Source organism: Mus musculus, chromosome 5, assembly GCF_000001635.26.
Source record: "Mus musculus strain C57BL/6J chromosome 5, GRCm38.p6 C57BL/6J".
NCBI lineage: Eukaryota > Metazoa > Chordata > Mammalia > Rodentia > Muridae > Mus > Mus musculus.
The window spans coordinates 25358772-25379975 of NC_000071.6; the positions used below are offsets into that span (position 1 = coordinate 25358772).

The 21204-nt window shown below is 36.4% G+C and overlaps 1 protein-coding gene across 30 annotated transcripts in view; it reads right to left on the reverse strand.

Annotated features, from left to right (window-relative positions):
* Nucleotides 1–21204, reverse strand: part of Kmt2c (lysine (K)-specific methyltransferase 2C) — a 227061-nt gene that overhangs the window by 86977 nt on the left and 118880 nt on the right. For 23 of the 30 annotated variants that reach the window (XR_003955625.1, XR_001784670.2, NM_001081383.2 and 20 more), the window contains exons 10-18: nt 18342–18511; nt 17105–17256; nt 16571–16684; nt 15719–15796; nt 13995–14698; nt 7306–7425; nt 4675–4791; nt 821–922; nt 541–645 (exon numbers count right to left, since the gene is read on the reverse strand). Coding sequence is in view for 28 of the 30 variants with exons in the window: in NM_001081383.2 (NP_001074852.1) it covers nt 541–645; nt 821–922; nt 4675–4791; nt 7306–7425; nt 13995–14698; nt 15719–15796; nt 16571–16684; nt 17105–17256; nt 18342–18511 (1662 nt within the window). In the remaining 2 variants the exon portion in view is untranslated. The remainder of the gene's footprint in view (nt 1–540; nt 646–820; nt 923–4674; nt 4792–7305; nt 7426–13994; nt 14699–15718; nt 15797–16570; nt 16685–17104; nt 17257–18341; nt 18512–21204) is intronic. The other 7 variants (XM_011249766.3, XM_030254375.1, XM_006535697.4 and 4 more) reach the window with 2 other exon arrangements.

Below are 21204 nucleotides of genomic sequence, written 5' to 3' on the forward strand. Positions count from 1 at the left end.
AAAACTCATATGCCTCTGCTAGGACTAGGAATATAGTTTGAAGGGCAAAGACCCTGGGCACCATGCCTGGTAATCTAAAGCGATCCCTAAGACCCACATAGATGGTTAAAAAAAAGAGAGAGAGAGAAAACTGTTGGGCAGTGGTGGCCCACGCCTTTAATCCCAGCACTTGGGAGACAGAGACAGGCAGATTTCTGAGTTCGAGGCCAGCCTAGTCTATAGCATGAGATCCAGGACATCCAGGGCTATACAGAGAAACTCTGTCTCAAAAAACGAAGAGAGAGAAGAGAAGAGAAGAGAAGAGAAGAGAAGAGAAGAGAAGAGAAGAGAAGAGAAGAGAAGAGAAGAGAAGAGAAGAAGAAAAACTCCTACAAGTTATTCTTTGACTTCCAAATATCCACATGCACATGTTCAGAGACACACAAACATGCATGCACACGCACACATACATATGCATGCATATACAAAGGCACACATGCACATAAGTAAATAAATTCTTTATTAAAAATACTTTAACTCATTTAATCTAAGCACATTTACCTTAATACTGACACAGTATGGATGGTAACATTGACCACACTGTGAACAGGCAAGTAATCTTCCTTCTGCTCCTTGGCCGAAACTGCCACAAACTACACACATATCCTGAAAATTAATAACATGTAAAGCTATTTTAAATTGCAGATAGTGCTAAGATCACACAGATTTTAAAAATATATTCTTAATTAGCATAGTATTATAGTCTAACTGGATGATATCTAGGCAGATGGTATAGATTAAAATGAAGAAGAATTGAAAAACAGAAAATTTAAGTTCAAACCTGCTGCAAAGTGAACTTGTCACTACTAGAAAACAAAACAACTGTATTGTGCATAGAGTTTTCTTCTTCATCTTTATTTGATGAAATATCTGCAGCAGACACCTACAAAAAGCAAAAACACCGAACATCAAGCTATGTTACTCACTTGTAGTACTTACTTTTAAATACTAACTTAACTGAAAATTCTTATCCAAATACAGATTTTGTCCATGTCTAGACTAACAATTCTACATAGCATTAATTGAGAAATACTTTGACTCATAGTCAGACATGGTGGTGTACATCAATAATCATTGCACTAAGAATCCTGAGGCAGGAGGATTACCTTGAGACTAGCCTGATTACACAGCAAGTCCCTGTTTCTAAAAATTACGTCATGATCATTTTTTTTTTAACTCACACAGTGATTACTTTAGATGTACAAGTGCCAAAAATAAGGTCAAATGAAAACCTTAAAGTCTGTCTTCAGTAATAATTATACAGAAATTCTAATCATGAAACTATAAATTTATAGCATATGTAAATATATGCATATCACTTTTAGTGCCACTTGAGAACAGCAATGTGATTAGTTGAAACTAGAATATACTATAATACACATAGGAGTCATCAAAGACTCAGTACCAGACTCAGAAGAATATAAAAATAGCTAGTTATCAACCTTATATACATTACATGAGAATATGGTAATGATTCAAATATAGGAGTCATAAGGCACATTAAAATTAACTTTCTTAGTTCACTATAAGTTTTTAAATGTAGCTCCCAGAGAGTTTTAAATTGCATATGTGGTTCCTACTCATTGCTACTAAATGCGACTACTTTAGAATATTATTATCATTGGTTTATCAAAATGACAGTATTAGTAGAACAATTACCAACCGAGGGTGCTCATTTCTGAATTTAATTATATTTCACCAAATCAACTAGGCAGGCACCATGCCCACACAAAAGCTCTGATTTAGATGGAGCAATAGGGAACCAGGAGGCCAATCCTAAAATACTAAAATATGATCCTCTGCCCTTAAAAAACTAGAACCTACACTGAACATGCTATAGTCAAGGTCAAAACATATATACTAAAATACTTTTATTGGGGAATGGCTAAAATTTTAACTAAAAATATATTACTGTAACATTTTCAATTTAAATCAGATTTAATCAATAGTATTAATGCGATGTTATGGTCATGGCATAATTAACAGCAATTTAATGTCTTAACAACTGCTGATGACTACAGCTACAGGGGAAACCATTAAGCAACCTAATATTTAATCCTGAGGCATGACCAAAACTTTTGAAACATTTAAACATGTGAACTGGCATCAACCTGCATCAGTCCCAAGTGCTAGGACTACAGACATGAGCCACAAGAAATTCAGAGCAGTCATGCAATGAAGAAAAGGGCTAAAAGAGAAGCTGGGAACCAGAGGACTTCAGCGATTCCTGGGAGACTGGAAGAGCTCGAGGTCTTCAATACCTTGATTGTAACTTGATTGTGGTTTTCAAGGGCTAAAGTATGCATGCATGTGTCAAATATATGTACCCTATATCAATTATGTCTCAAAAGTCTATTTTGAGTTTGACTGTTTTGAGACAGGGTCCCACTATGTAGTCCCTGCTAGCCTGTAACTCACTTGTAAATAAAGTAGACCACAAATTCAATGCTTGAGGCCTCTCAGGTGCTGTGATAAAGGGTGTGAACCACCATGCCCAGAAATAAATCAGTTTTCAATTTACTTCATATAAAACACAAAGGACCAGAATCCCAGTTTTCTTGGTTCTGGTTAGTAGTAAAACTGAGTGATTTCATGCTTTTTGAACTTAAAATGGCATTTTAGAAAGTGAAAAAACAGTATTTCAGTTAAATAATAAAGGTTCTAATAAAGTATTTGCCAATATTATACACACACACATATATACATATATATACACACACATATAGATATGTGTGTGTCTGTGAGTGTGTGTGTGTGTGTATTCTGTTGCTGTCTGTCTGTTTCTTACGTTTTGGCATCCTGGAACCTGGAACTCTCTATATAGATGAGGCCAGCTTTCAACTCAGAGATCTGTCAGCCTCTGCCTACTGAACGCAGAGATTAGACTGCAAAAGCACAGCCAAATCACATATATTTTTCAATGCACAATTAAGAGAAACCTTAAAACGTGTCAATCAGTATTTCTCAATCCAAAATAGTCATAAAATCTTGGACATCGCTGGAATCTGTATTCATCTACAGCCTTTCTCAGGCATTTTTTTTCTATAGGTCTCTTAATATAGCAATTGTAATAAAAAAAATGAGGGTTGAAGAAATGATGGCTCAGTACATAAGACTACATACTATTCTTGCAGAGGACATGAATTTAATTCTCAGCAGCCATGTAAAATGGCTCACAACCACTTGTAACTCCAGTTCCAGAATTTATGATGTCACATTCTGAATTCCCAGTGCACCAGGCACACACATACAAAAAGAAAAATATGTAAAGAATAACCAAGATACAGTTCTCAGAACTCAAAAAGCTCAACAAGCTGAAGTGCCCAAGTAAGGACACCTCAGTCCCACTTAGGAGAGTAAAGAAAGCAATCACAAGTTGGGAGGGAGGGAAAGACCTGGGAGGGAAGTAGTGGGAGGGAAAGGGAAACCCTGATCTGGTATTGGGTGAGGGAAAGGACTGAAGCCCTGAGGGCCAACAGAAAGAATGGAAACAGGCAACTTCAGGTTGGGAGCATCCCCCAGAATGCACCAGAGACCTGGGAGGTAGGAGATTCCCAGGACTCAAAGAAAGGGACCTTAGATGAAACATAGAGCCCACCTCCAGCAGGAAGACAGGATATCAAGTGAGAGATGGGGTTGCCATCCCACAGTCACATCTCTGACCCATAAATGTTCCTGTCTGAAAGGACTACAGGGATGGAAATAGAGAAGAAGCTGAGGAAAAGAAAGTCCAGCGACAGGCCCAAAATGGGATCCAGCTCAAGGGGATGTCCCAAGGCCTGACACTATTACTGAGGTTATGGAGAGCTCACAAAAAAAAAAGGATCTATTGTGTCTGCCCTCCAAAAGACCCAACAAGCAGCTAAAAGAGTCAGAGGCAGATATTTGCACCCAACCTATGGACAGAAACAGCTGACCCCTGTTGTTGAATTAGGGAAGGCTGAAAGAAGCTGAGAAGGGCGATCCTGCAGGAGGACCAGCCGTCTTAATTAATCTGGACCACCCCAATATCTCTCAAATACTGGATCACCAAACAGACAGCATATACCAGCTGTTATGAGGCTCCCAACACACATACAATAGAGGACTGCTGGGTATGCGTTCATTCAGAGATGATGCACCTAACCCTCAAGAGACTGGAGGCCCCAGGGAGTTTAGAGGTCAGGTGGAGTGGGAGCAACCACGTGGGGAAGAAGTATGGGAGGTGAGCAGATGGAGGGTGGGTGGAGGTACGGGGTGGGGAATGGAATACGGAGTGTAAAAAATAAATTAAAAATAAAATAAAATTAAAAAAAATATATTCATATACATGAAATGAAATAAATATGACATTTAAAAAGGAATCCAATAATAGTATATTTTTAATTAAAAAAAAAGAAAACACACTAAAAATTCACTCTTGTAGAAGGTTTGCATATAAAAAGATATCAAAGAAGAAAGAAAGAGAAGGAAGGTAAATCAGAAAACGAAAGGACCTAAGCAGACTTCCAAAATAAAACACATTTTATCAAGCAGAGACACAGTAAGATGTAAAGGGATGAGACTACTCCTGGGACTCTTAGGATGGAAACAACTTGTTACAAATGAGAGTATCACCATTAATTGCTACTGGAATAATAAGAGCAAAAGTCTCACCCCAGGTAATACAACAGCTCCAATTCCACTCTTTAGTTTAGACCTGCCTCTGCCACCTCGTCCTGACAGCCCAGCACCACGAGGCCTCCGCTTTCCTGGAAATCCAGACCCTCGGCCCTGCATAACAGATACAGAAGTTAACATTTCATAAAAGCCCAAAAGAACTTTTAAATCCAGATATATCAGTGAAATAAAACATTTTATTAAGTATTACACAAATATTTATCTTTTTATATAATTAGATGATACATATTAATAGAGCAGACTTACTATTTCTATCTTATATATGTATCCATAATTTAGAAATAAAACTACTTAAAGCTTTAGAATCAGTGTTGCATCTATCACCATGAGTGCTTCCTATCAGCCGGCCTTTCCCACTATTTTTGACTTCCTTACTACTTTATTCTAGGTGTTTAGAGTAACTATCCTTACACAGACATGTACAGACTCTCTTCAGTACAAAATGGTTATCAAGAAAAACTATATCCTTGGAGAGGAGAGTAACAGGAACATTTACTGAGCACTTAGCATGCATTGATTTGAGCAATATTTCTTCTCAACAAACCCTCAGGGTATCTCCACTTTAAGGATAATTGTTCTGAGGGTAACAAGTGTAAGTGACTTCTTAAGGTCCTCAGTTAGCAAGTGGCCCACCATCCTTGGTTGTTTATTCTTTATTCTGAAATATTACAAGGTAGCAAAGTTTATTTTTACTTCTGTAAAGTGGCATTCTTCATATCATGAAAATGTGATCAGTACCCTTTATTATTCAATAGCTCTCACATGAATTGAACATATCTAATTCATTTTAACATAGTATTTAAAAGTACTTGAAGATCTTAATAAAATTGGCATAATGACAAAATAATAAACCTTAAAAATAATGTTTGAAATGGGAATAACTTATCTATATCTTCACTAACATAAGAAAAAGTCATTCAGGAAAATCTGCTAAAATTCCTGAGATCTTAAGCTGTAGGCACCAACCAATATTGGTCATATTCAGATTTATTGCTGACTGGAAAAAAGTTTGCATCTTAGAAGCAACTTAAAAACTGACTTAGAAGAAGTCAGGAAAAAATTTTTTTCTTCCTTATAACAGATGAAAAAGTATGCCACCTTTTCACCTGATGGCCTTCATCCATTTCATAAACTGAGCCCACTTCCTACTGAGTAGAACAGGCTCAGGGTCAAAACTCTATGTTTATGTCGGGAGACTAAAGACATCACATGAATAAAGGGAAGGGACTTGGGCTTTCCCCTTCAGTTTAATTAAGTGCAAACACCTTCCAGCTCCAAGCTGCCTCTCCTTGTATTCTCACCCTGTTCTTTGGGTCCCTTGAGAGTCCTTAGCTCTGAACAAAGGATAAACAGGGTAGGACTGCACTGGACAAGTTGCTTTCAATAGGAATACAAGGGTGGCTTGTGGCAAGGAGGATTATGGGGAAGAGTTAAAGGTATAATTAAAAATTAGGGCTGGTGAGATGGCTCAGTGGTTAAGAGCACCGACTGCTCTTCCAAAGGTCCTGAGTTCAAATCCTAGCAACCACATGGTGACTCACAACCATCCGTAACAAAAATCTGATGCCCTCTTCTGGAGTGTCTAAAGACAGCTATAGTGTACACACATATAATAAATAAATAAATAAATAAATAAATAAATAAATAAATCTTTTAAAAAATTAGGATTACAATAATCTCTTAGTTCATTTCCCCTAACATCCATAGGTACAGACTGATAGTAAGTGAAAATTGGCAGCATTTGCTACAAAAGCATTTTTTAAAATCATGGTTTATTTTCTTAAATTTGGTATAGTGGCACATGGCTGTAATTCCAGCACTTGGGAATCTGGGGCAGAAGGATTTAAATAGAATTCAAGGCCAGGTTGGGCTACATAATGAAACCAATCTCTAATCAATCATCTAATTAAAATGAATTAACTAAAGTTATGCCACATTACCTTAGATGGCTACAGTTATCTGGATAAGAATAAATGTGCCCTTCCAATTTTAATAGAAATTAAGAAAATATACTCTGAAAGTTTTCTGAAACCTTTCACTAGTCTAACTTAAATAGCTCTATCCTAGAAACAACTAAATAGAGAGGATAAGGGAAAATCACCTTCTTCAGTCAATAAAGTATTCTGACTTTGAGATTATTTTTTGAACTTTTCCTGCTTCAAACCATTTCACACTACTTAACATTAAGAACTGAGAGAGCATCATTAGCTCATAACATGGGAACATTCTGTGACTATGAGGTGAACATGCACAATGAAGCTTCCTGACACTGTAGTACATTTCCTCTGTCTGTATGTAATCGATTCAATTTATGATACAATAAATGAGCAAGTCCCAAATTACACCTTATTCTATGTGACAAGAATTTTCTCTTCAAAGAAATACTTATAACAACAACAACAAAAGAAAATCATTCAAAGAAAATCAATTAAAAATATATCTTTAAATGCTACAGTTTAACTTCCTCCTCATTAAAATCTTTAAAAGAAAAATGTTAAAAAGTGGCTCTGGAAGCTGAATCTTAGAAAAGGTTTAATATTTAACACCCAATAGAACAAAACAAACCAGAAAGAAATGATACATGAGTGTAAATGCAGTTTTATTTACCACTTTGATGCTCCAAATGGCACTGCCAGAAAGCTGCCTGGGTTTAAAAATTTCCCGGCCTTCTGAAGTGTCTGGGGCCCAGGAAGGCGGGCTCACTGTGTTATGGTTACTCCAAGCCCCCTAGGGTATGGCAGGTGAGAAAATAGATGTATAAAACTCAGCAACATAAAAGATCAAAGCCAGCAACTAAAACATTTTAGGACGGCAAAAGTAAATGCAAAGGTATGGAAAATTAGGACAAATTGCTTTAAGTTTGGGAAAATAAACATCACCTAAAGTGACTTTAACTCAAATGTTTGCGAGCATAATTTACATTAAATATTTAAGTAGAAAAATCATACAATAAGGTGAAATAAAAATCAAGGTTCATATAGCATGACTCATGAACTATAACTACAGTACAAAAATAAATGTAAAAGTCAGTCACGGTCCAAGAATTAATACTAGAAGAAAACACTCAGGGATTATACTCATCTAACAAGTATGTCTGTACCAAAACAGGGGAAGAGACAACTTTAGAGAGTGTTGTATTCATTAGTATAAACACTCAAACCAGCAGGCTAAAAGACATGCTCAGATGAGGGCATGGATGTTGGATGATTTTTATTGATGTGAATGATATCTTAAGAGTAAGTATACCCAAGGAATTAATTTGAATAGTTAAGAGATTATTAAAGCAAATTGTCCTAATTTGCAAATTAAAAGACTAAGACACCTAATATACAAGAACCAATGTCTCATAGTTAAAATAAAATGAAGGCATTTTACTTCCAAGGAACCACACTGAGCAATCTCAACTAATCGATGAAGCTAAATGAAGAGCAAGAACAATGTTTATTCCACCAATGTAATAGTTTAAAGAAAAACAGAAGAAATGTCAAACAACAAAGACCTTATTTTGAGTAAAGCAATTTAAGAATCTGTATGATTATTTTACCAGTTAAATGACAAAATCTTAAAACAAGATATATTGTACTTACCATGTGTCTAGAACATTATCAAACTAGTAAGAATACCAGTAATAACAAAAATGCAATCAGCAATTTAAACAACCAAAAATAAGAGATTGACCACCAACTCACAATGAAGAGACAGTAACAGTTAATGATGTTTAGAGGGGAAAAAAATTAAGAAACAGAAAGGAAAAACTAATTGTACTTCTAACTCAAACTAAGCAGCCACACGTCTTGAGGCCAGCACCATCACCAGCCTCTATCTGTGTCTTACTGTGAGTCACTTCCCTAACCACACTTTACCCAAGTGCAGTTAACAAGGACACAAACTTCTCAGCATCACTCCTGCTCACTGCAGCACTTCTCATGGCATCTGGGTCTGTGCCACCATCCCTGCATTAGTCAAGGGGCCATAGGAGGTCCATGTTGCTCAAAGTTCATTCTCTGTTCTCATTTTCCTCAGGACAGTTGTAGTAGTACACCTCCCTCCATGATTAGTTCCCTCCATTTCCTATGCAAGCTCTTCCTCATTCACTCCTAAAGCCCTCATATTTCCTAGGAACCGAAGCCTAAATCCTAAACACTATTTACAGTGAACGTTTGAAATAGCATATTGGAAACAGTTCTACATTCATTTTCTAGTTCTAGCTTTTTCTAACATCTTCAAGGAAGTATTTAATTTTTTTCTATTTCCTTAATACATCCATCTTTTTAAGAAAAATAAACTTCTATAGAGGTTTGAATGGGAATGGCTCCTGTAGGCCCAGAAACGTATGCTGAGCATTTGGTATCTAGTTGGTTAAAGTGCTTGGGAAGGACTAGGAAATATGGCTGAGAAGGAGGAGGTGTGTCACTGGGGGATAAGGTTTTCAAAAGATTTGCACCATTCCCAGTTGCTCTCTCTGACTCAGCTTGTGGATTAAGATGCAAGCACTCAGCTACTGCCCCAGTGCCATGTCTGCCTGACTGCTCTCATGTTCTCAACCATCATGCTCATGGACTCTAACCCACTGAAACTATAAACCTCAAATAAACCCTTTCTTGTATAAACTGCCTTGGTCATGGTGCTTTCTCAAAACATCAGGAAAGTAACTAGACAACCTCTAACAGGTGTCACAACCAAAATCTCTCCTATAGTTGGTTTGTTTGCTAGTCTTTCTCAGTTTTATAATGGCATCTAGTCTTCTGGTCAAAAACATGTTCTCTGCCCTTCTGATCTGTTTTCTATCGACCCTTCCACTCAAATCATTAGCAAACTTAGAAGAATTGATCTCATTTGTCTCTGGCCATTACATTCCCCTCAGCACTTCCACTGTCAGCATCCAAGTCCTGCCTGCCACTGTCTTGTACACCATCTGCTCTAACAGCCAGGTATTTCTGCTTCCTTCCACCCCGTTACAGTCTCCTCAAGACTTTCTCTACCCAGCAGCTAGATTAATTCTAAGAAATATAAATCTCACCTAACAAGAAACTAACCTATTTTGAACCCTCTGATTGTGCCTCAATTCACTTAAAAGGCAAACCTTTCCAGCTGCTCCCCAACCCCCACACACCATATATATTTTCTCCTTGTCTGTGCAATCTTCCTGCCCTTCAAACATACTGTACTATCAACAGTCAGAGCCCAACTGACACAGCTACTTCCCCCTTCCAATCCCAAAAACTGGATGGCTGCTTCTAACCCTTCAGGTAAGGCCGTGGGTACCTCCTTGTCAGAAGGTCTTCACCTAGCACCATAAGTGAGCCTGTATTCCTTACTGGATCTGTAGGCTTCTCTGGTTATAGCACTGAGATCCTCTGCACCCTATCATTCTATTCAGCGGTGAAGTATAGGCAAGCTTCTAGCTCAGCCTAGTCGTCACTACTTCCACTCCCTTTCACTAGAGATAATTCCTTAATGCACACATTGCATACCTACTATAAATTATCATAAAAAGTAAAACTTCAAGATAAAAATAATGTTAAATTTTTTCATAAATAAGAATTTTCTGGTGATTATGTTTTATTCATCATAATTTACATTAGTTTTGATGCCAAAATTGTATCCCATTTCAAATAGTATTTACATTTCATATAACATGGATGAACAAATTAAAGAGCTTACAAAACCAAGAAAATCTGGGTGTCAATACAGGAATAATTAGGAAACTACTTGGCTGCTATGAAGAATTTATATAATAAAAACTTGATAGTTGCCTAATGAATTTTAATAAGTGTATAATCATAGGGCATAAGAAGATAGATTATATTCAATTTTAAAAGGAACTAATGAAAAATCATGTATGTATTCTGACAAAGAAAAAAATTACCTAATATATCTTTAGACCTTAAAACTGAAAATACTGTTGTAATTGTCAAAATTCAGTTATGCATCATCCTTTAGACCCCAGCTTTGAAGAATAAGAACTTAACATACAGCACTGAGAAGAGGTGAGCTGCCACTGACAGATACATGCTTGCCTTCTGCATTATGTTCTGCCTACAGGTATCATCACTGCAACTACCTGGATTGGACTATAAGCACAAGAACAGGTTATGGGGTTTTTTTCCCCTATTTTTGTTCTTTATTGTGTCAAGTGTTCTGTTCAACAACTACTAAGCACTATTTTTCTCTTCCATTATATTTTTGCATGCATGTGGGCATGAAATAATTCATCAATAAACATTGCACTGTACAATCAAACACACTAAGCTCATCCAGTTGTCCCAAATCTTAGATTTCCTTACCTCCAAAAAAAAAAAAAAAACCTAATCCACAATACAATGCTACTACTATTAAGCTATCTACAACTAGAATAAATAGCAATAGTCCAAATATAAAACATTAAGGAACTGAAAATTGAGAAGAACTACATAGAACCCAGCTGCTTTGAAATCCAATAGAGATTATGGATAATCTGCAACAAAGATTGAACTGGCTACAAAGAATACAAAAATTATAAATATATAATGTAGGTATTTACAGGGCTGTATGATAGAAAAGGGGGACAATGATAAGTGGAAATAATATTATGTCCAGCTTTCTATTTAAAGTCAATCTAATCTCAGCTTTAGGAGGCTGTAAAAGTAAGACAAGAATACTCCAAGTTTGAGGACAGTGTAGGCTCTAGAGTACCTTACCACCCACTTACCTCCAAAAAGGGAAGAGAAGAAAGCAAAGAAAAGAGAAAAACAAATACAGTAAATCAACACTATTGCCAGGTGACTCAAGGGATGAACAACCAGAGAGGGTGTGGAACGTCACAGGCAAGTTCACACTTCTAAATAATAAAAGTTGCCAGATGTCTTTTGGTAAACATACTTGCTCAATTATGCAGATGATATTATAACAATACCTTGTCCTTATGACTTATAGCAGTCTTTTTACATAAAACACCTGTTCTCTCTCTAAAAACCCAAGGTCAGCCTCAAGTGGTCTCACAGCCTTTAATTCTGCATTGGAAAGAAGATGGAGAAGGATCTATCAGTTGAATGCCAGCCTGGTCTACATAGTACACTCCAGGCCAGGAAGGGTTATAGCATGAGATCCTATTTCAAAGAAAGAACAATAAAGCCCAATTCTAATCAGATTAAGAAATTAGACATGATTGTGATTGATAAGGCACTGTTAGAGTAAAGTCACCCAGTTTAGTATTCAATAGTTTCTGAATACAATTATGGCTGCTTTAGCCAAGATTGAGGGAATAGCTTTAGAACCAGCACAAGGAAACAAAAAGTTTGGTGTTTCTAGTTTGCATGTGCCTTCAGCTCAGCATTGCAAAGGGCTTTATACATATACATGCAACACACACACTTTTGAAAAAATGATTTAAGATTACTGTTATTTCAGAATTTATAAACTAAAGCAGACAAGTACATGCCTATAACCCCAGCACTTAGGAAGCAGAAGCAGGGCAGGATGATAACCCTAAGCTCAAGGGCAGCTCTGGCTATACAGAAAGATCCTGAATCAAGAAGCAATTTTAAAAACCAAGAAAAACCAAGCAAAGGACTGTGGGATGTGAAAAATAAAACAGGCTGAAAGGTAAACAGGCAAGGGATTTGAGCAATTAGAATCTTTCCATCCTACTTCCCACAACTTCCTAAAAAGCTTTTCCCAGAGTATTCTGTTCAGCACATTACAAAACTAACAAACAAAGCAGAGCAAAGAAAGCAAAGCATCCATCTCTATCCCAGTCAAACGGGAGCCTCAGAGGCTGTTTCAGTTAGCCTAGGGTGGAGCATGACATAATGCTGGAGACTCACATCCGTAATCCCATCAGTCTTGAGGCTAGAGGTGGAATAGAAGGAGTTGCAGGCCAACATGGGCAATAGTCAGAATTCCTCCCACAACTGTTTATACTGTTTATAATGCAGTATCTTCACAGGATGCAAAACCATAGGAACCAATATGAGACAGAGAACTATATAACTGTTATACAGCTAACTTAACAAAACAACATGAAGATAGGAGGTAGAAGGAAGTAGTTTGTGAAGAGGAAAAAAAAGCCTCATGGGATGATAGAAGCTAAATGACAAACAACATATTTAAGACACACAAAGACATGGAAACACACACACACAGGGCGAAGGGCAAGCACAATGTCCTGAGTTTGATCACTGGCACTCTCTGACCTATATGAACAGATAGAAAGACACACACTACTGTTCACTGAAAACGTCTTTCCCATAGAGCAAGAGCTAGTCCCTTTGCCTTTGGTGTAATTTAACTTTAAAAAATAAAAAATACATAGGATTTATTCAGGAGACAAATCAGTAAAAGCAGATTTTTTTATAATGCCTTTACAGCTCCAAAGTTAACTGTTTAATATTAATATATTACCACTATTGAAAAGTCAAGTAATTACTGGGATCAACTTAAATTATAAGACTTACAATTCCAAGCAAATACTACAAACTAAGTTCATCCCTACTGTTTGATATCAGAAAGCAGCCATTATGTAGAACAACAAATAATTCTAAGCAGGATTATCTTAATTTTAGTAGTCTCACTTTAATGTACTTAGAAAGAACTGTAATTCACCCCTAAAATATAGAATCTATATTACTTGAGAACAATGACAAAGCCCAACAAAGAAAAGCAGCTTAGACTCCTAGCACAGGGAAGGCTCAGAGTAGGATGGTCAATCCACAGGGGTCTGAGCCCTACAGTAAGAGCTCTGGAAGCACACAGTGTGCAATTCAGGTCAGAGTGTCTACCTATCACATTCAAGAGGTGTCCCTTACATGCTGTAGAACAGCAGCACATTTTAAGACTGTTTTATTTAAGATTACTGAAGTAAATCCTATCTTGAAAAATAATTTTACAAAAGACAGCATTTATATACAGAAACAAACATCAAAATGAGAAACTATTCAGCATAAAATTTCTATTTGTGAGGTTAATATAATACATATATGTCAACAATAAATGTATTGCAGGGAAAGTAAATGTTATTACCATAGACATAATCTTACACTGTGTTTTTAAAGTTCTAAGATTACTTTGGAACTAAAACCATCTTTAAAATTGTTTTCTATAGATACTATAATCAAATAGATCATATTTTTATATCCTGAAGTTTAATAAATTACATTCTCAGTTAAGAGCATATTTTTTTAAATAATGCACTCCTTCCCAAACAGAAACATTAAAACTGAGTTCTATGGATGAAAAGTCAACCAAAGCTAAATGTATCCTTCCCATTTTAAATGATATCTGCAATATCTTTTCTGTCATCATTAACATCACCCTACCTGTTTGGACCGGGGTCTACCAGGAGAAAATTTTCTTTTGGTAATAGCTGGTTTACCCATGCCAATTTTTGGAGTGACTGAGATGTATGTTGTTGGCATGATGCTTCCAGCAGCAGAGTTGAAAGCTGGAGGGTAACCGTGCAGCATGTCACATGAAGGCAAGTCTGAACAAAGTGTGGAGGAAGAAGACACATCTGCCTTGTTCAGGTCAGTTGCTGAAGAGAATGTTGATTCTTCCTCAGCTGGTAACTCTACATATTTGTCTCCTTGGCATGAACTATCTTTGTCACAACTGTCAACAGCAAGAGTCATTTCAAAATCCACACATCCTGTGGAGAATTCAGAATTTTCCTTCTGTTCCATTTCTTCTTGTACTCTTTCTGTCAACAATGGTTCCTTACAAGATAAGGACCTTTCGCTGTGTGGGGACAGTAAGGCTTCTGGTGCAGCAGTCTCAGGAGCTGATTTTGGAGGGCTTAGTTCTTTAGATGCCACCTCAGAGTCCTCTGACAGCAGCAGGTCCTCTTGTGGCACAATGGTTTGGTGTGGAAGGACTTCGATGTTTTCTGTCACTTCCATTCTGTCTTCATTTTGATCTTCCTCACAAACATGTCGCCCTTTAGAAAGCATTTCCGTTTTCTCAGTATCAACCTCATGAGCAATCTCATTTGCCAAATCAGGATTCATTTTATTGTCAGATGATTCTACAAAATTTACAATATGGGTGGCATTAACTAACATGCAAATTACAAAATGTCTAATCATAAACATGATTATCTGGTTAAACTACAACTTTGAAGGTATTCAAGAAACAAAATTATTGAAGTAATTAAAGCAAAAATTCCAAATGATTTGTGAATTAAAATAAATTGTGGGCCTTTTAAGAACACGGCTTTGTAAGATCCTTAAAGTAAGTAATTTCTGGTTAAAAACAAAACAAAACAAAACAAAGAGAAGAGACTCAACTAATATATTTATATTATACCCATATGACACATTTATAGTTTAAGCACCTACAGACTAAAAATAATGCATGGAAAGTTAAACTTTTTAAAGCTAGTTTTAAAAAAAAATCAACAATACTAAGTGAAGTGGCAGACTTTGAAAAGGGAAACTACATTAGAACATAAAGGTAATCTGTCCACGCAGCTGTGACACTGCTTCTGGCTTCTGATAGGATTTCTGCCACACTAGGGATCCCTCTGATTATTACCTACACACGTTAACCTAGCCAAGACACGGCCTGGATTATAATACTTGTTTATCCTCATTATCACTACCTTAAATGCCAATCTTGACTAATCTATTAATATGTCAAACACTGAAGTATGTATGACTGGTAAACTTTAAATCAGACTTCTAATTTATTAAAGCTAGTTGTGGTGTCACATGTCTTTAATCCAGCACTTGGGAGACAAAAACAAGCAAATCTCTAAGAGTTCAAAACCAACCTGACCTACACAGTAAGCTCTAGGGCAGCCAAGGCTACAGAGTGAACCCTGTCTCAAAACACAAACAAACAAATGAACAAAATTTAGCCTGGTCTGATGACAGGCTATGAATGAAGATGAAAGAAAAACTTCAAGTAATAGATCTGTTATACTAAATGTCCAGATCATAAATCCTTCTTAGACAACCAATTCATTGTGACTCTAGCTGAAAAAAGTTTCTTGGCAACTATCTTATAACCCAATTAAATTGCACAATCTGAACATATAGCTTACCAGAAGTAATGAGACCAACTGTGTCAGGGCTTTCTAGTGGATTACTTTTCTGGGGCTCTTCAGTGTACACTTGAACTGCTAGCAATAAACAACATATTACAGGAACCTTTAAGTAAGAAGTCAACATTTCTCTAATACCACTGTCTCTACAGTAACTGAATGAGTTTTACTATAAAATGCCAATTTCCAAAACGAGCACAAACATACTTATTATATTAGTAAGATACAATTTAGTAAGATACAATTAGGAATCTGATATAACTTATTTTATCCAGTTAAATCTGTATAATGTATAAATTTCCATGAGTTGTAAAATGTGACATTAAACATCTTAAAAAACTCCAAGACGTTATGTATTCAAATTATGTAATTTAATACAAAAGTTCATCTACAAAAGAAAAAATTTAGAACAGCTCATAATTTAATAAGCAATTTCCTCAAATATAAAAGTTTACTAATTATACAAATTCAGTAAAGCTATTATCAATATTGTAAAAACTTAGTTGAAACATCTTTAAAATACCCTCAAAAAGCACTACTGAGATAACTTAATATAATAAAATTTCCAAAATCTTTGCAAGAAATACCTAATCTATAATAAATTTATTCACAATTATAAGAAGATAATAGATTACTTTTTAATGAAAATTACTTGTTCCCTAAACAAAGTTCATATTTATTAACAAGATTAGATTACAACCGAATATGGATATGCCAAAGGTGATTATTTTTTTCCTAAGCATCCCCTCTGTACTACTGAGTCACATCTCCAGGTCTTACAATGCTCCTCTTTAAACAATTTCCAAGAAGATATTTACATACTACCTATTTTCTTCAAAACTATAGTCTTACCATCTGGAACAATTCCAGGTCTGCACTGGTGATCACTGACATCTTTATTTACTGTCTGCTCCAGAAATACCACTTCATCTTCAGTACCTTCAATTTCCATTCCACTGGCATAATCTTAACAAAAAACAATTCATTTTTTCTACCTCAGCACAAGTTTTTTGCTTCCTCTGATAAATTATTAGAAGCAATGCAGATTTGACTTTGTTAATCACAAGCATATATATTTACAGTTTCAAATGTGAACATTATAAAGCATTACAAGTTTGAGTGTGTGAATATTTAAAAGAAGCTTCACAGGTTTTAGATGTGACTACTACATTTATGATCCAAGCGCTTGGAGGCTAATGCAGAAAGTGAATGAGTTCAAGGTTAACATGGACTACACAGTGAGACTTTTTCAAATACAAAAGAGGAAGGAGAGTTGTGTGAAATTGAAAATACAATGGGATTTGATACAAAAACTTCATTATAAATTAAGGAAACTAATCAATATATTGCTTTAAAAAGTATACACACACTTTATTTTTTTTTTACCTGTAGGTAGTTCAGGCATCTCCACTTCATTCCCTGGATGTAAGGGATCTATCTCAGCTCCTAAGTGTTTACAATACATGCAGATATAGTCTTCTTTGAGCTGAGAATCCAATTCCTGATCAGTTGGTTTGTCACATTCTAAGTGAACCCATCTGCAGTGATAAGTATATTTAAATAAAAGCCTCTAATTTAAAGCCAAATTAGTACCTGGGGAAAGTGAAGTCAATTGCTTAAAAAAAGAGAATGATTGAGATGAGATTAAAGATGAGAAAAAGACACCATTGTATACACCAGCAAGATTTTGCTGAAAGGACCCTGATATAGCTGTCTCTTGTGAGGCTATGCCAGTGCCTGGTAAACACAGAAGTGGATGCTCACAGTCAGCTATTGGATGGATCACAGGGCCCCCAATGGAGGAGCTAGAGAAAGTACCCACGGAGCTAAAGGGATCTGCAACCCTATAGGTGGGACAACAATATGAACTAACCAGTACCCCCCAGAGCTGTGTCTCTAGCTGCATATGTAGCAGAAGATGGCCTAGTCGGCCATCAGTGGAAAAAGAGGCCCCTTGGTCTTGCAAATTATATATACCCCAGTACAGGGGAACGCCAGAGCCAAGAAGTGGGAGTGGGTGGGTAGGGGAGTGGGGGTAAGGGTATGGGGGACTTTTGGGATAGCATTTGAAATGTAAAATAAGAAAATACATAATTTTAAAAAAAGATGAGAAAAAGATGGCTATCTGGGTTAGAAACTGCCAAAGGATTTCAAAAAGATGATGACACTTAAGGACATAATTACAGTGTCATTGACATATTTTTCCTTCCTTATTTTTAAACTACCTTCTCTTGAATTTTTATCCTAGTACTCATTTTTGATCTTGCCTGTTCTTATCTATTGCCTATCTGCTTCTTTATGTCTATCAGATTCATTAAAATTAACACTAAAAATTTGCTGGGTATTTGTGAAGCATGCTTTTAATCCCAACCCTTGGGAGGCAAAGGTTGGAAGAACTCTAAAAGTCTGAGGCCAGCTTGGTCTACACATCGAGATCTAGGCCACAGTGAATCTCTTTCCCCCCTCCCCCCAATAAAGGCATATTTCTAACCTACAACAGCACTCTAGAAAAGGGGCTGCATGAAAGACAAAAGGCTAGAAGCTTAACAACACAGTAGAGCAACTGTTCACAAGAAGCAAAGAATCAACAAAGCAATTCAATGGAGCAGCTGTGCCTTCTTACCTCTTACACATATTACAGTGCAGCATATCTTTCTGTAACTCTGGATGGTAACACTTTCCACAAAAAGGACATAAATTATCCTGCTGTTGATAACAAGTGTCACATATCAAACAGTTGTGGTGCCACTGAGTACTAGATCGTGTGCCACATTCTATACAGATTCTGCAATTCTAGACCAAGAAAAGTAAAAACATAAAAGATATTATACATTTGTTAATTGCAGCTCTGATGTAAATATTTTGGAAATGAACAAAATCTTTGTAGATTATTCATTACTTGTCACATCAATTTATTTTTGAAAAAGCAATTTGTCTTGAATGGTGAATCATCTCATACAAACTGCACTGAAACCTTGAGAAAGTTTTAAATAGAGATTAAAGATTCTCAGGAAAGCAAACACGTAAGAAAGAAACCACAAACATTAACAAGCCAAATTTCAAGGATAAAATATAATCTAGAAACAAGGTAGCAGTCAGTCTACCAGGGCAGACACACAACGAAAACTGATTTTCCTTCTCCCTGAAGTCAGCAATTGCCAATAGCTCTTCAGCTCGGATGAGAGATAGTAATTCTACTTCTAAAAATTTATGTGGCAATTTCTCTCAATAATTCAGACATCTACATGTGCACAAAGTTACATACTTCTGGAGCATTCTGTAATGAAAGACTTCATGACAGCTCCTCTACATGTTGGGTTTTTTGTCTGGATTAATGTTGTGCAGGTCTTGTGCATGCTGTAAAAACTGCTGTTAGTTCATATAATATACTCTGCTGTATGTGGAAAACCTTGTAGCTGACTTAAATCTTTTACCCCAGGCCGGGCATGGTGGCCACGCCTTTAATCCCAGCACTCGGGAGGCAGGGGCAGATGGATTTCTGAGTTCGAGGCCAGCCTGGTCTACAAAGTGAGTTCCAGGACAGCCAGGGCTATACAGAGAAACACTGTCTCGAAAAACCAAAAAACAAAACAAAACAAAACAAAACAAAAATCCAAACCAACTAACAAAAAAAAAAAAAACACTTTTACCCCTCTTCCCAGGCTTGGGAGAAGAGGGTAATAAGCATAAAGCTTGTTGGGAAAAAGAGAACCTGGACTATAAAGAAAAAACTAGTTAAGGCACTGTTGGTTCAAAGAACAGAGCATACTTCTTCTGCATGCTAGACCCAGAATAAAAATCAGAAAGAAGCCAGACTCTATTTTAGTCCCCAGATTCAGATGACCACGGAAAGAAATACACGGAAAGCTGAGAAACGAAAGCTAAGTGTGGCAGATCCACTGGAGCTGACTAAAAGCCAGTGAAAGGCCATAGATCCAGGAACTTATGAGATGTACAAGTTAGTCTCTACTTAAGAAAGAGGACACAAAGCTGAATGTATAAGGAAGTAGAGAGGATCCAGAAGGAATTGGAGAAGTGGAGGAAATGTGATTGTAATACATTGTATGAAATTCTCAAAGCATCTTAACAGAGGAGAAGGGAGAGACCAGGGAGTAATTTCAGCAAGACATGGCTCCTTATCTTACCACTGTGCATGGCAAAATGCTGCTGCTGCATTATTCCATTTACTCCTTGTTAGCTTTGGAACTAAAACAGCCAGGACTACACAATGAGATTGTCTCAAAGTAAATCTTTTCCATGGCCAAAAGAACTATTACAAGTCAAAAGACAAACTGACAAACTAATAAAAACATGTACATCAAACAATACATGATAATAGCCTGTATTTCTCTAAGAACTCTCAAAAGTGCCAAAACGTTTACTAACAGACCAAATACAGAGGTAAAAATTGACTCTTAAAGATGAACAAATAATTTAAGAAATGATCATGTTCACTCATCCGCTACCATGTGAGGCAAACATGCAACAGCTGCATCCCTGGCACAGCTGCTGCAGCAGCTCTCTCAGTTTTGGCACGGCAAAATGCACAAATCAAAACTAGACACACATACAATCCACAGGTAGTAATTCTACTTCTAAATATTTATGTGGCAATTTCTCTCAATAATTCAGACATCTGCATGTGCACAAGGTTACATACTTCTGGAGCATTTGTATTATGAAACACTGGAAACCTCTTGACTAACAAAGCACAAGAAACTGGTCAAATAAACTGCAGCATAAAAATACAGCAATCTCTGAATTGATATAATTTCTATGTTAAAAAACTACAAAGAACTGACTGAAGAATTTCCAATATTTTTACATAAAAGGGGCATATGCAAGCAATGTCTATAATGTGCTTTTAGTGTAAAAAGAGGAAGTAAGAAAACACAAATGAAGGATAAGCCTAGAAAACAATGATGTAGGCTACTTACAAGAGATTAGGAGAACCAAGGAACAAGTTCTAAGAAGAAAGTAGTGACAGTTCTCTCAATAGACATTTGGTAAAAGTTTTGGCTTTTGGAAAGAATGTTAAAATCTTATATACTATTTTTGTAAAAATCTGAAAGAAAAGAAAGAGGAATAAAACCCAAACAACTCATTTTTAATGAGAGACTAAATGAAAGCATATATGATCTTGAATTCAGAGTTCTTACAATGACAGAAAATCTTTACAAAAGAAGAAAGCAAAAAAAAAAAAAAAAACAGGATGAATCAGAAAGACATACAAGGGCAGTACTCCCCACTGTGTGTACATGTGAGTAAATACTCATGATCATGTAAATCTATGCACACATGCCCCTTTCTAACTTCATCTGCTCAAAGCAAAATATTCATATGGTCTTAAAGGTGTCTCTGCCCCTACCGTTGGGTTATTAGATATAAAAAATAACATAAAGGATGGAGGGTGTTAACCAGGCAATTTCTACGGAGACGGAGACGCATCAGTGCATCCTGCTACTCTAGCAATCTAAACACAGGAA